The 14,000-nt window shown below is 41.4% G+C and overlaps 1 protein-coding gene across 1 annotated transcript in view; it reads right to left on the reverse strand.

Annotated features, from left to right (window-relative positions):
• Window positions 1-6,723: 6,723 nt before the first annotated feature.
• The window catches only part of LOC306965755 (zinc finger matrin-type protein 4), a 41,535-nt gene continuing 34,258 nt past the window's right edge, over window positions 6,724-14,000 (reverse strand). Inside the window, exon 7 of the mRNA XM_079560299.1 lies at window positions 6,724-8,536. Coding sequence (XP_079416425.1) covers window positions 8,515-8,536 — 22 coding nt within the window. The 3' untranslated portion in view covers window positions 6,724-8,514. The remainder of the gene's footprint in view (window positions 8,537-14,000) is intronic.

Consider the following 14,000-nt stretch of genomic DNA (forward strand, 5'->3'; position numbering starts at 1 on the left):
TTTAGAGCGCTGCATGGTCAGGCTCCCAGATATGTATCTGACCTGCTGTGCCCTTACTCCTCGGGTCGCACCCTTAGGTCCTCGGGCCAGAACCTCCTCACTGTCCCAAGAACCTGCTTTAAAACCAGAGGTGATCTGTCCTTTGAAGCCGTTGCTCCTAAATTGTGGAATGACCTTCCTTTGTCGCTGCGTACAGCCGACTCTGTTGATTCCTTCAAAAAGGAGCTGAAGACGTTGCTTTTTAGACGAGCTTTTAGTTGACAATGCTGTGATTGTTCCTATGTAAATTCTGTAATGTTTTCTGTGACTCTCTGTGAAGCACTTTGTGATTTTATCTGTGAGAGGTGCTATATAAATAAAGTTTCTTCTTCTTCTTCTTCTTCTCCTTTTTGGTTTGAACTTGCAATTAATCATTCACTACTTGCACTTTGCGGCCCATCTGCTCATAGCCAACACTAACAGTAGATACATTTCAAGTGAGCGTTCGTCCTGTCCCTGGCCTCAGTAGATGTATCTCTGTCTGTTTAGCCAGTGCTGCATCATTACTGAAAGGTGGAAGTGTGTGTGAGCTGAGATGAATGAGAATGTTTGCCCGGGTTATTACTCCCTCTGTTAGAGCGGAGCAGCAGGGCCACCTCACAGCTCGTCTCGATTAGGTTCAACTTGCTGCAGGCGACCAGGACAAGGTCACACAAGCTGGGGCTTAACATTCACATACTGTACGCTATATTTAAGCACAATGGCGGTGTCAGGCTGTCATAACTGGACTTTGGGGGAGGATGAATGGTATCCTGTATACTAATGTGTAAACAAGAGAGTGTGTTATAAATCAAGGCATGGAAATGGAGGTCGACTCTTGGTTCCCGAAAGTAGAATTGTGATAAAAAGTAATACAAGTTTTACAATATTTACTTACTAGCTTGTTTGTAACTTGGCATTTTGTTATGTTTTTGAGTATTTGGTAGTTGCTGTTTAAAATGTTTGCTCTATAGGTGGGTCTATGGAAAATTTGCTTTTGGAAATCAAAGCGGTTTGAATTAGGCACGACTAGTGGGCGCCATCGTTTTTTGAAAGTTACACATAAAATAACTTAGCCATTGTGTGATATAATATAACACGCATGAATTTAAAGAGCTGTGAATGGACTGGGGCTCCAGACACTAGTGTTTTGGGGAATAAAGCTTTTTCATTAGCGTTATATCATCAGAGTTTAATAGCTGGCTAAAAGAGAAATTTGAATCTTACTTAGAGGGATTTGAGTATTCCACATCTTTTGATTCCAACTATGGTAAAGGCGGTATTTAGCAGAATCCATGTATGATATCTGAGCCTCGTGTCACTGTCTATTTACTTCCCTTATTGATCTACTGTGAGTCCACATGCAGTGCAGCTCCCTTGGGCCATGGCTGCTCCTCTCCTGACCTTCACACAGTTCCCAAGTCACTGCTCTGCCTCTCACTGCCTCCCTCACTGGTGGTGTGTTGGCATGGGGCTGAGGGAGAAGCCCACTAATAGAAAGTATATTGACTGGGCCAGTCACTCATTGCTGCTATAATAGCTGCTGGGGCCCTCTGGATGCCAGTCGATAAAAGTGCCTTTTCTCGGTTCCCTTGTGAGCTGCCTTTGTCAGCACTGGGGGAAAATTAAACGTTTGATCGACCACCTTAAGTACCACTTTTGTGCATGCGTGTGAGCATGGTTGTGTTTGGCAATAGAAAAAGATGAGGAATGACAAAGATGACAAAGAAGTAATTTAGTCAGAGCTGTCTTTGTGTTGTGTATTGAACATATTCCCTCAGATGGTACAAAGACAGTTCCTTACACATACATTTGGCAGGTAAAACATGATGATCTTCGTCAATACATCAACTCTGAGGACATTTACTTTTGAGCCACATTTGCCTCATTTTCACAACCATTGAGGTAATGTCTTACTTTTGCAATGCTGCCAAGTAAACTTTAAATAAGTTTGGTATATACAGAATTGCACAATATCCATACTGCCTGAAATGTACATTATTGAGGGTCCTAACTTTTTGTACTGGAACATTTTGTGACCTGTGGCTATGTTTGTTTGGGGACTAAAACACCATGGTATTTATCTAAAATGAACTCTATTTCTCAAGCCTCTCACACCATGTCCCACAATATCATACAACTTGTCTTCACTCTTGTTGCTTTTTGAGGTAGTCCCCGTAGTCAGTGATCTTTATGTAAGATGTAACATAAATGTTTCATTGATACTTCATTTGTTTTACTATGAGGTCAACTGCACCTCCTTTAGAGGTCAATTCTCACTTTCTTTCCTCACTTCGTACTTTGCAAAGTTTGAGATCATCTTATAGGCTATCCTTTGTCCTATAATGGCAACATGGACTTCATTAGAATAGTCCCTGCGGTGCCGCTGGGGGGTGGCAGGAGGCTGCATGATTGACAGCACTGGCATTCAGACTTGGGATGTGGAAAGAGTGGAGAGAGGAGCACAGCAAGGTCACTGTCAGGGGAGAATAAATGTGGAGAAAGCGTCTGCGGGACACTGCGTGCGGCCACATGGAAACTATAGGGGGTTTTATATACGGTTGGTAGAATGTATAAGACACCGTATGGAGTCCCTCGGTGAGACTACGGTGACCTGTGTGCTATTGAAATATGGAGCATCCTCAGGGCCTTGTAACTACCAGAGGTCACGGTTTCCTGTAAGCTATATGTCCCCCTCCCTCCTCTGATGCCTGCATGTGTCTGCGGTGACAATGCAATCCTCTGTGAGATTTGAAATGATTTGAGTTGCACCACGTCAGTCTCAATTTTCTGCGCCTCTGCTTCTTCTGCTTTCGCTTCTCAAGTGCTTTTCTTTGCATTTATCTCACTCAAAACAGTTGATCACGACCAAAAGAGAGTCGCAAGGAACAGCGCCAGAAGCAGAGGAACAGGAAAGTAATTAATGAGATTTGAGCTAATTTCTGCCAAAGTGTGGCTAATATAGCTCCAGGACAGAATGTGTTCAGATATAGACTTAGACGAACATGCACAATCCCTTCAAAAGCAAATCTTGCACTTTGATTTAATTATGGTAAACTCATCCGGAAACTTTGTTGAAATTGCAGTGTGTCCCTGCAGGAGACAATCCGGTCAAATCCATTCATTTACCTTCCTCACAGAACGACGTGTGTCTGCTTGTGTGTGTGTTGTGGGGAGCAGCAGGGGCACTGAAGACTGAGCAGTGTCCAGATGGGTATGAAGTTGCGGAGGGGCCACTCACTCATATCTACAGTGTGCAGTGACTGGAGCGTGTCATCTGTCATCTCTCAGCAAACCAGTGTGTGGCCCTAACTCAATGTAAATACATACTTTGACTCCCGGGACTGTGCTGCTATTTTTGGCCCTGAGGGAAGTGTCCAATCATAAAAGGCCTCTCTGCCTCACTGAAACCTGTAACATATGCCGCCATTGCACTGATGTGTTTCGCATCCTAAGTGGCAGATGACTAGGAGGTTGATTGAAGCCCTGTCGTGCTGTGTACTGCAGCGTGATATTGCTTTGGAAGCTCAATAGAATGAATTTTGTATTTTAGTTGAACACCTCTGTTTTTTTGCTCTTTGGAAAGCAGTACCGCAATCTTTAAAAAAAAGTTGATGCACGACAGATCATAACAATATATACAGTATGACGCTGTATCTGGAAAGCAGTACTTATTCACTTGTTTACCTTTAAAAAAAAATCCTTTCTGTAGTCCTCTGGGGCTAATACAAGGGTTAATGGGATGATTGGGGCGTCTTTCATCTCCCCTGGTGTCTCTGGCCAGAAAACAACAATTGCAACTTTCCTTCCTCCGGGTTGGAGGCCCCAATACACACTAATAGAATCACAAAGAAGAAGCCAACAGGCTAACGGGCAAAGCTAACTGCAGGCTAGCGCATCTTAAACAGTATTTACAGCCAAGTTTGAGTAAAAAAATGATGTCCATTGTGTAATTGGATGTACAATATCCCTCTCTCCCTCTGTCTTTTCTGTCAGCGTAGTATTTACTCAGACGAACAATTAATGCGTAAAAAACCTGCTACGACACCTGCAGTGGCGCTTTTGGCCTCTAGGGGCATGAGTTACTTAGTTCTGCTTTAAGAGCATATTGGTCATTTTCATCCAGCAATGAACTGAATAATACATTCAGTTCAAAAAACGTTCAACTCCTGTCAGAGTTTTGCTTCTTTGCATCCATAAGTGAAAACACAGTAGAGCAGGGGTTCCAAGCTGTTTTTCCTTGAAGCTTGATGCCCACAGATACATAAAAACAAGTGCCTATAAGCAGTTATGTCAGAGACACCTGTTCACACAGTATTTTCTAATCATCAAATCCAAAGTGGATTTGTTAATAGTTTAATTTGCTCCAATAATCTATTTTATAGCCCGATCCTTTTTGACGGTTGGGAACCACTGCAGAGCATGCTGTATGTGTTTCTTTGTTTTTCATTTGACAAGCGCTGGGAGTTTCTGCCTCACTTGTTTCTTGACTGCTCCAGTGACATCCTCCACCTGAGGGACCAGGGAGTGAACGCAGTATTTCAAAAGCTTTTGTTGATCATAACAGCCACCTTTAGGATTTTTTTTTATAGGCAATTACCTGTGGTGTGTAGTTTTCCAATGGCTCTGAGTAATTCACTAGTACAAGAATGCCTGATAGAGGTTCAGAGGTCAGCACTCAGGGTGGCATTGACTGAATATGAAAATGGTGTACAATGCATTTGATTTGATGGCACAGATTCTTACATGTTCTGCGTTGATTGATTTAGCTGCTGAAAACCACCATGCAGTGTGTGCTGCGTCATCATCTCCTGTGCAAATTGTATCCCTTTTAATGTAAGAATAAATATTATTATAAATGTGACCTTGCTATTATAATTTTAACTGAAGTATTTTTACTTAGTTCTCATTCAATGTGTAATTTTGTGTCACACGGACAGGTATTTGGCAGAAAGACAAAGACGCAGATTGTCTTGACAACCCCTTTTAAAGCTATGAGATGCTGTAGGTGCGTGTCACACATGGGTTACATATTTAGATGTGGAGTTTGTGCTGAGACAGAGATGACAGCAGTCAGAGCAAAACCATCAGAAACTGTCAGAGCACAGACATATTACACTGTCCCTCTCCTGAGCCCAGCTCTAATGTGGCTCACTAGCTCAGTGTTACGCGATGTTGTTGTAGACGTTCTTCTCATCTTAAAGGCACATCAGCATCAGTATAATGTTCAGAATTTTACATTATTCTATATTAAAAGATTTCAAAAGTTGTAGCTCATATTTATTGCAAAGGGTTTTAATGTGAATAAACAAGGCTGAGTGGCATAGCTCAGATGGTGAGCATATTGTAATTAATTTTTTAGAGAGTATGCGCCCTGAATTCAGGGTTTAGCCAAAACATTCACATAAATCTCAAACAAAACTGTATTTGTGTTGTGTCGTGAACCGCAAAGAAAAATAGCATGTCTGTGTGATGTTGAAATCTGCTGTACATGTGGTGCACTCGTGAGGCTCTTGGGGTGGGATGAAGCGGCGAATGTGTCAGAGCAGGTTTAATTAAAGCTCTCCAGGACAGGAGCGCAGAGGAACAGCAAAAAGCTTTTTACTGGAGGAGGGGCAGGAGCACGGCCGAGATTTCCATTTGAAAAACATTATCAGACAGATTAGGATGTGTGCAGTGTTTGGAGGCACACCGCACTGTTGCTGTCAATGTGTAAACAAAGCTTCCGTTGATATTGTGTTGTCTTTAGTGGCTGCCTTTTTGCTCAAGTTAATAGTTTACATACTAGTCATTTGATAGATTGATACAATTTCTTTTGGAAACATCCCCTAGAAACCCCTCTGATGCTGACCACATTTCTTCCATGGTCCTGTGTATACTGCTGATGCCACCCCAGTCTGTGATCCTGCCTCCAGTGGCAGCTGAGAGCTCTGCTTTGTGGTGGTGACAATGGCTTGTGACTGAAACTCTGACAGGTTTTGACAACCAACAGCCTGCTCCACACAGACAGGGCCCGACTGAAGGCTACTGTCACCACAGGCTTCTGCACCATGAGCTCTCTTTTTATTTCGAAGGTAGATATTTTTATATAGTTTTGTTCCTGATATATTGCTCTGTGGACACGACACATGCTGTGCCACTTGTCCTCCGTTTATTGTGAGTGTGAAGCACAATCAATGTTAAGCTTTAAATTGACTTTGCATTTGGAGCCCTTGAGTTCTGTGGTCTGAAGTTGTGGATGCAGAAACAGATTCGTACACATCAGAGGTTACAGTGATAGGGTCATGAATATGGATGAGTGCAGATAACATGCCCCACTGAGAGTGCTGGCCCAGTATTCTCACTCCCTATTATTGGAACACAGTGGAAATGGCATAATAGCACCATCAATGTTTTATCTCACTGGTCTGTGTGTAGCACTAATGCACTCATTTCTCATGCAATCGACCTCATTTACTGTACTCTATGAAGTACATTCAATAGTCCACTGCAAACACACAGCCAACCCTTTAATCATATGATAAGATTTCTCACCAAAATTGACATTGCTTTATCTGCACTAATGTCATCTGTTTAATCAGATTGGCTGAAGTCTGTTTTTTCACTGATCTTTTCGCTTCACGAGCATCAGTGTCGATAAAACACGAGGGAGGAGAGTGAGAGAAACACCTCACAGCCACAGTGACCTTTCCTGATCTCTGCATCGGACCAACGCCTCTTCACTTTTGACTGGGAAAAGATGAATGATAGAAACAGTCTCGGGCCGTTCAATCGAGCAGCTTTATATGACTTAACACCATTCTTTTTCTTTACTCTCTGAAATCCATCACAAAGAAGCACATGATGCAAACAGACAGATTTTTACAAGAAGAAAGAGTTCTGATCTTCTTCGAATTCATCATCAGGTGTTTACAAATGTGCTCCTAGCCACCCCAGCAGCAGTCACTCACAGACACATTTGTCTCGAATTATGTAACATCTGCTCAAATATCTGACTCACAGCACACGCAGTCCCTGATATCCATAAGGTCTACAGTGAAACAAGCACGATTCAAAAGAGTTGTAGCACTGTCGATCAAAGTAGTTGTGATGCCCAACAAAATGTCAAGGGCCTTTGTTCTTGTTTGACTACCGGTACATAAACAACATGTCTGAGCAAAACATATATTTTTTTAGAAGAATCAAAAGGTACTTGTCAATAATGTATCACAAATATTAAACTTGTTTTGGGTTTTGGCCCATTGCGAGTCAGTAACCAAATCTGTTGTTTATTCGCCATGAAAAACAAGAAATTGGAAATGTTCTGTTACATGTTGTTAAAAAAAAACAACTAAAGTCTGAGCATCAATATTGTTACATTACAGAAATGGAGCAAATATAGGCTGCACATTATAAGACACTACTTTTACCTCCAGCTACATTTGTGGTAGAATAAAGAACACAGTTTGAAAAAATTATTACTACTGTTTTTGCACCAAAAAGGTCATTCAAAGTACACTGTACTCACCAACAAAGTAATAAATCAAATAAACAAGTCTAAAACTCATTGCATTGGTGCTGCATGTTTAGGTCGTCTTAACAAAATACTGCTAAGATTTTATTATTATTATTATTATTGTGTCTTATAAATACAGCACTGACAGAGTGGGACTGAAACACTTCACGGACATTATCCTCTTACTCCATAACATAAAAATAGTGGTAAATGAACTTGGTGCAAGCATGTGCAGCATGTCTCTCACTAATAAGCAGCACTATTGCCAAATGCACAAGCAATAGATTTGAAAAGGCAAGTCAATGTAACATTTGACAGTTTGCATGCATCAGATCACATCCATCTGTAGATCGACTGCTACATGGATCAGGACTGAAGTGTTCTTCAGCAACAGAAAAATATAAATCATCTTATCTACATTTTGCTTGTCTTTAAGTTGAGAGACAGTGGCCACTTCCTGCTTAATCTGCTTGTGACATCAGTGTTGAGAGGGAATGTTCTTAATACGTAGTACGTGACTGCAAACACTAACCTACATGCAGTGCAGCTTTAAAAAGATGCACTACAAAAATAATTGTCTTTTGTTTCTAATGCTTATTTTATCAAGGGGCCTGAGGTCTCGATCGGTCTGAAGTTGTGATACAGGAGTGTTGATTTTGATTTTCACTGGACACTGGCAAAGCCCATACTGCTTATTGTTACGGTAGTGATCATTACCACTGTGGGAAACAGCTGACATCAGTTTTCTCTAAGGTTGTTGTGGATTTATGGCAATACGCAGCACCACCACCACCACCGTTGTGGTCGAGCTTTTATCAAATACATATCTTATTTTTTAATATAAACTAAACTCTATGCACCCATTAGTGTCCATGACATCTTCACATATAGTCTATGCACAAGTTTGTTTTGCTCAAGTCTCTCATAGTCCATGTTCGTCTGTTTGTTGTAGTAATCTCTGTGGTCTCATTCGCTGCATCATTGAGGCCTGTCCCATAGGCTTACTGCTGGTGTTGCTTCAGGCTGAAAACAAAGCACATAAAGACAAGGTGAGTTCAGTTTTTGCCACCGAAAGAACACTCTAAACCCCGGTCCTTAACATGGACTTGCTCCCGACCCACTGGCTTTTATAATGGTATAATGAATACAAATATATAATAAACATGTTTGGAATTGTTTTCTGTTCCTCCATCAAAAACAATGACAGAGCTGCGTATCACATAAACCAATAATCCTTTTTCACCATCCTGTCCTAATTACATATATTATTGTGGTTCTTTCCCTCATTCAAACAGTGGACTTGAGAGGACTATAAACCCTGGTGTTTAGGGTGCAGTAATGACTGGATTTAGCCTTTATATAGAGAGGCTGATTGTTTTTCTTGACATCAGGTTCAGTGAATGCACGCCATGTTTAATTAACAGTAGATGAATTGGATTGGGGCCGCCTTCGTATGCCACGTCCAACTAATTGCATTTGAAACTAAATGAATGTGTGAAAATACAGTAATCCAGCATTGGTCTTTGTAATTGTGTGTGTATTTTTATTGTAACACTATGCGGCTCTGGCCACAGTGTTGCAGCCTCTTGACCAGGTCCTCGTGTTGAATGACAACTGGTTTTGATTCTATTGCGATTGATTTGCACAGGAACCCAGCAATAGATGTTTTGTAAAGACCATCCAAAGCACTCTCACTCCCTCTGCATTTTTGTGTCCTCATGCTCATCTTTAAACTCGATGGTGCTTCTGAATCACACAGAATTTTGAAAAGTCCTCTCTTTTTGATGTAGCTTTGTTTCAAGTCTGTAAAACAAACACACACACGCACCCAAAGCAAAAGTTTTTCTCAGTCCTCGTCCCAGTCCTTGTTAAAATGCCATCTCCTCAGCGTGTCCTAATAAGCGTGATGCCCCCCATACACAGTCCCAGCTCGGAGGCACCCGGTTGTCAGCACCTATCGCTGTAATGGCTGTTCAAACAGTGGCCTGTTCGCCCTGTCGCCTCTGTCACACTTCATCTCACACTCTGGGCTTTCAGTTGGGCACCGCAGCCTTAGTCCCTGCTGCACTTTGCTACTGTTTATACTACAATTTTATATTTACAGCAAATCAAAGTGTGCAATCTACCACAGCCAGACAACCCAACCCTCCACCAAACCTCTTCCATGTAACTCTTTCTCATTATAAATGGCAATGGCTCCTTGATATTTTGGTTATTGGTGTGTCTTTGAAAAGTCATACAAACTGTTGCACTGGACAACATGGCCTTTTGCCGTTATTTCCGGTTTTTAAATAAACAAAACTAGCCACAGTACAACCAAAAGATCTTTCAGAGATGGATGCATTGATTTGAAAAGAAATAGAAACTCGTTATTTTCATGTAGTTTTAAAGGTTTTGTAGATATTAAGTTTTAATCTTTCCTTTTGATTATAATCACAATAACAAATTCAAAAGAAAGACAGCCTAAGTGATTCTCTTTTCCCTCTAAGATGTCTCACTTTACAAGATAGAACACTTCAATTTGGTGTTGTTTTTGTTAGTTCATGTTTGCAGAGATCATTTCGTTGTAAACTCGTGTAGAACAGGGACCAGCAAGCCGATCCAATCATCTCTCCGTCAGTGCTTAGAGGTGTCTGATCGTGATAACGCGTTGCTCAGAGGATTAGGTCATGTGACTGGCTGTCTGGGGTCACATGGGTGGTCTTTACGTGTGTGTGTGTGTGTGTGTGTGTGTGTGTGTGTGTGTGTGTGTGTGTGTGTGTGTGTGTGTGTGTGTGTGTGTGTGTGTGTGTGTGTGTGAGTGTGAGTGAGGTGAAACAGTCCAGCTCCGGCTGTTGCTAACGGTTGCGGATGAGACATTTTCATCCTATGCACATCTGAAGGAACTGACAGCTAAGCTTGGGGCAATGTGCGCAGACAAAACTGGCAGGAGGAATATGCGAGAGAAGTTTGGCCCGACACATGGAACCTGAGGTGTTCTGAGTTTGGGTTGATGGGAGAGGGAAGGAAGCCCTAAATTAACCAACACGTTAAAGTACCTTTTCAACAGGGAATTAGAGTATTAGAAATAATAAGTGTGCCTTGCTTGCAAGATTGGAAAGAATGAGATTAGGCTGCACAATGTTGTAAAAAAAAAAAATGTAAACAGGCACCCTCTCTTTTGGTACCGCAGCATTTTTTCCCTTTATATGACAACTGTGTTTTTTGGTTTCTGTGTTCCACATTGTTTTAATGGATACTTTTGTAAATTTTTTGTGAGGTTCGGTGGAATTTTTTACTGTGAAGAGTCCATAATGGTCCTGAAGAAAACAGCTTTTTAAAAGTAAGCAGCTAGCTTTTCAGCTAAACCCATATGAGAAGAAGGAGGAGGTGGAGCTGACCAGTGCAGGCCACCACGCTCTGAAGCAGGGACAAACCCAGAAGGCGCTGCACCGTTTCAGAAGATCAGAGGAGACTGAAGACAGCCAGCCAGGTTTCCTCCAGGTGCTACTGTTTCTCTACCTATAAAAAAATGCGGGTCATGTTGACCCTCAGTGGTGGACCGGCTCAGTTGCAGCGGTTCAGGACTAACACCTGAATGCTCATTTGTTGTACGCTTGTACAATGACAAATAAAGCACTTACTTACTTACTTAATGAGATTTGTTTTGCGGTTCATCTAAAATTCAGAAACATGAAATGCTAATAAACTAACTATAAACTAATACAAGAATCATCCGCTCGCAGTCGCTACATGGTTAATCAGAGATTCTCAATTGTTGATACGGGACCAAAGAGGTCTGACATTGGCTGAGTATGTTTATGTTTGTTACGATCCCCATTAACGTCAGCGGTCTGTCAAAGTAAATGGCATGTGCAGAGTTGTTCTGGTCATGATTGTACATTATATTCAACAGGTAAACTGTACAGTGATTTATGGCAAGGAATAAATATTTGTATTTGTCTTCTGGTACCAGCTTGATGTCACCGGTTGGAAATAGGTCTTGATGCCACATTAGTTTGCGTTTTGCTTATTGTGTGGTTTTAAATCGATTGTGATTTATAGATCTACACCGATGAGTAAATAGTAAAAATGTCTCAAAACAGCTCGCCCAACTTGGTGCCCTTCAGAATAGTCAACGGTTTTAACTTATCAAGAGCAGCAGCATTTACCTTTAGCGTGACTGCACAGGAGTGCTGTAATCTGTGGCAGCCATGCACCGCAGCTCTCAGCCTCTTCATTGTGCATTAGCCTGCGTGTGGATAGTGAGCCTGAATAATTATGAGGGTGAAGAGGCTAAATGGACTGCTCTATCTTACCATTATGCCCTTGGGCCTCACATCCATCCACATATAACACACAAATGCAAGAGGAGCCTAACCACAGGCAGATCAGAGATACCCGGGCCTATGTCATGCTATACTGAACGAACATGAATACTTATTATCTGCCTTGTTAAGCCTGGCATTGTTAGTGGTCACATAAACAACCTTTATCATCAAGTAAACCATGAAAGCTTTGTTCTTTTTGTATGGACTCCAAGGAGCTAATTAGCGTCTCTGTTTTTATGTTTATGCAAGTATATTGTGAACAAAAGCTTTTCAGCAGGATAAATACAATCCCTGGTTTCCCTGTCGTTGCCTAAAAGGAAAGGCGGTATATCAGTGAGGAGCGACGATAACAGCTGGGCCAGACATGAGGATGGATGTCAACTCAAAGCAGTGATTGCTTTTGATTTAAGTATGCATAATACACTTTTTATAAAACAGGTTTGACAGGTTTTTGACAAAGCTAATGAGCAATGCATCAGAGCAACACATTACTTACTATTAAAGAAGGATATTTTTGAAGACATGTAATTGCCAATCCAATTGCAACTTTGATTAGATTTGCAAATTATGCTTTATAATCAAGTGTCAGTTCACTGCGCCCATTATTATGACATCCAGAGGCATTAATGTTTGAGAGCAGGCTGAAAAAGGAGCTGCTAAACTAAAGCAAGAATCACAAGTTTGTCTGAGCATTTTAGAGGTCTAAACTATTTTTGCAGATTTTATTAGAAAGACTCCATAGAGACAGGATATTTTGTGTCTTGGCGATTGTAGCCATTGGGATTTGATAATAGGATAATTGAAACTCTGATGATTACACCGCGTCCCAAATTATTATGCAAATTGTTTTTCAGTGTCGTAGAGATAAAAAAACAAAAAAAACAAAAAATTCTATTAAACTCATGGATGGTATCATGTCTCCGTACTCTTCAGATCACTGAAATCAGTCTCAGACAGATGTGATAATTAGTTGTCAGGTAAGCCCAGTTAAGTGAAAAAGTACTGAAGACGGACGTTCCAGAGAGAAAATTTGTGGCTGATTCAGAACACACATGGGTTTGTGCAGATAAAGGCACAATGAGGACGGTTTCTGCCAAATACATCAGCTTAAGAGAACAGCTGTTACAAAGCAGCAAACAGGTATTGGAAGCTGCTGGTGCCTCCGGAGTCTCCCGAACATCAAGGTGTAGGACCCTCCAGAGTTTGCAGTTGTGCATAAACCGTCTATCGGGCCTCCCCTAAACTATTAATTTAATGGTGACGAGCAGAAACGGCTACAGTGGGCTCAGAATTACATGAAGACTCATTTTCAAACAGTCTTGTTCAGTGATGAGTGCCCTGTAGCCCTGGATGGTCCAGATGGATGGAGTAGTGGATGGTTGGTGAATGGCCACCAGGTGGCGGAGTCATTTTTTGGCCTGGCATCATGGGGAGAGAGCTGGTCGCACCCTTTAGGCTCCCTGAAGGTGTGAAAATGATGTGGAGTTTCTGACCACTTTCTTCCATGGTACGAAAAGAAGAACCGTGCTTTCCCTAGCAAAATCGTCTTCATGTATGACAATGCATAGTCATTTGCGTTGACTATTTAGAAAATCTTAGAAAAATATCATTTGCATTATAATTTGGAACGCGGTGTAATTGCGGAGGACTTTTTTCTATCCCCCCAGAGATAAAATAAAATGCCCATTGTCGTATTTAAATCTTTGTCATTCTTTCAATGAGGCTCAAACAAAATACATTAGCAATTTTTATTTAAGTCTAAATCAAGGCGTTAAAGTCTCCCTTGCATGTCAATAGTTTTTTTTGGCCCATTACTGACTTAAAAAGCTGATAATACGAATACAAATGTAATTGTTTATTTATTAAATCCATCCTAGTTAACTTTGTTTTTGACCTCCATTTTCCCAAGCACTTTTTCATTATTTTGTTTGTCTTTTGCCAGGTGGTCTGCGCTGCCCACCTGTCTCAGTTTCTGTTCCATTTCGTTCCACGCCTGCTCTGCAAACTGTGCAAACGTGATGCCAGCTTTATCTACTTATGTATCCTGGTCCAATTACAGGAGCCGGTCTGGAGGCGCGGAGTGACTGTGCAGTATTTAAAATGACCTGCCGCTCTCTGCATACGGAGCAGATGTGAGGCGGAGATAAAGAGAACAGCCAGTCTACGGTGAGCCCTGT

Source organism: Gobius niger (assembly GCF_951799975.1).
Source record: "Gobius niger genome assembly, chromosome: 7".
Lineage (NCBI taxonomy): Eukaryota > Metazoa > Chordata > Actinopteri > Gobiiformes > Gobiidae > Gobius > Gobius niger.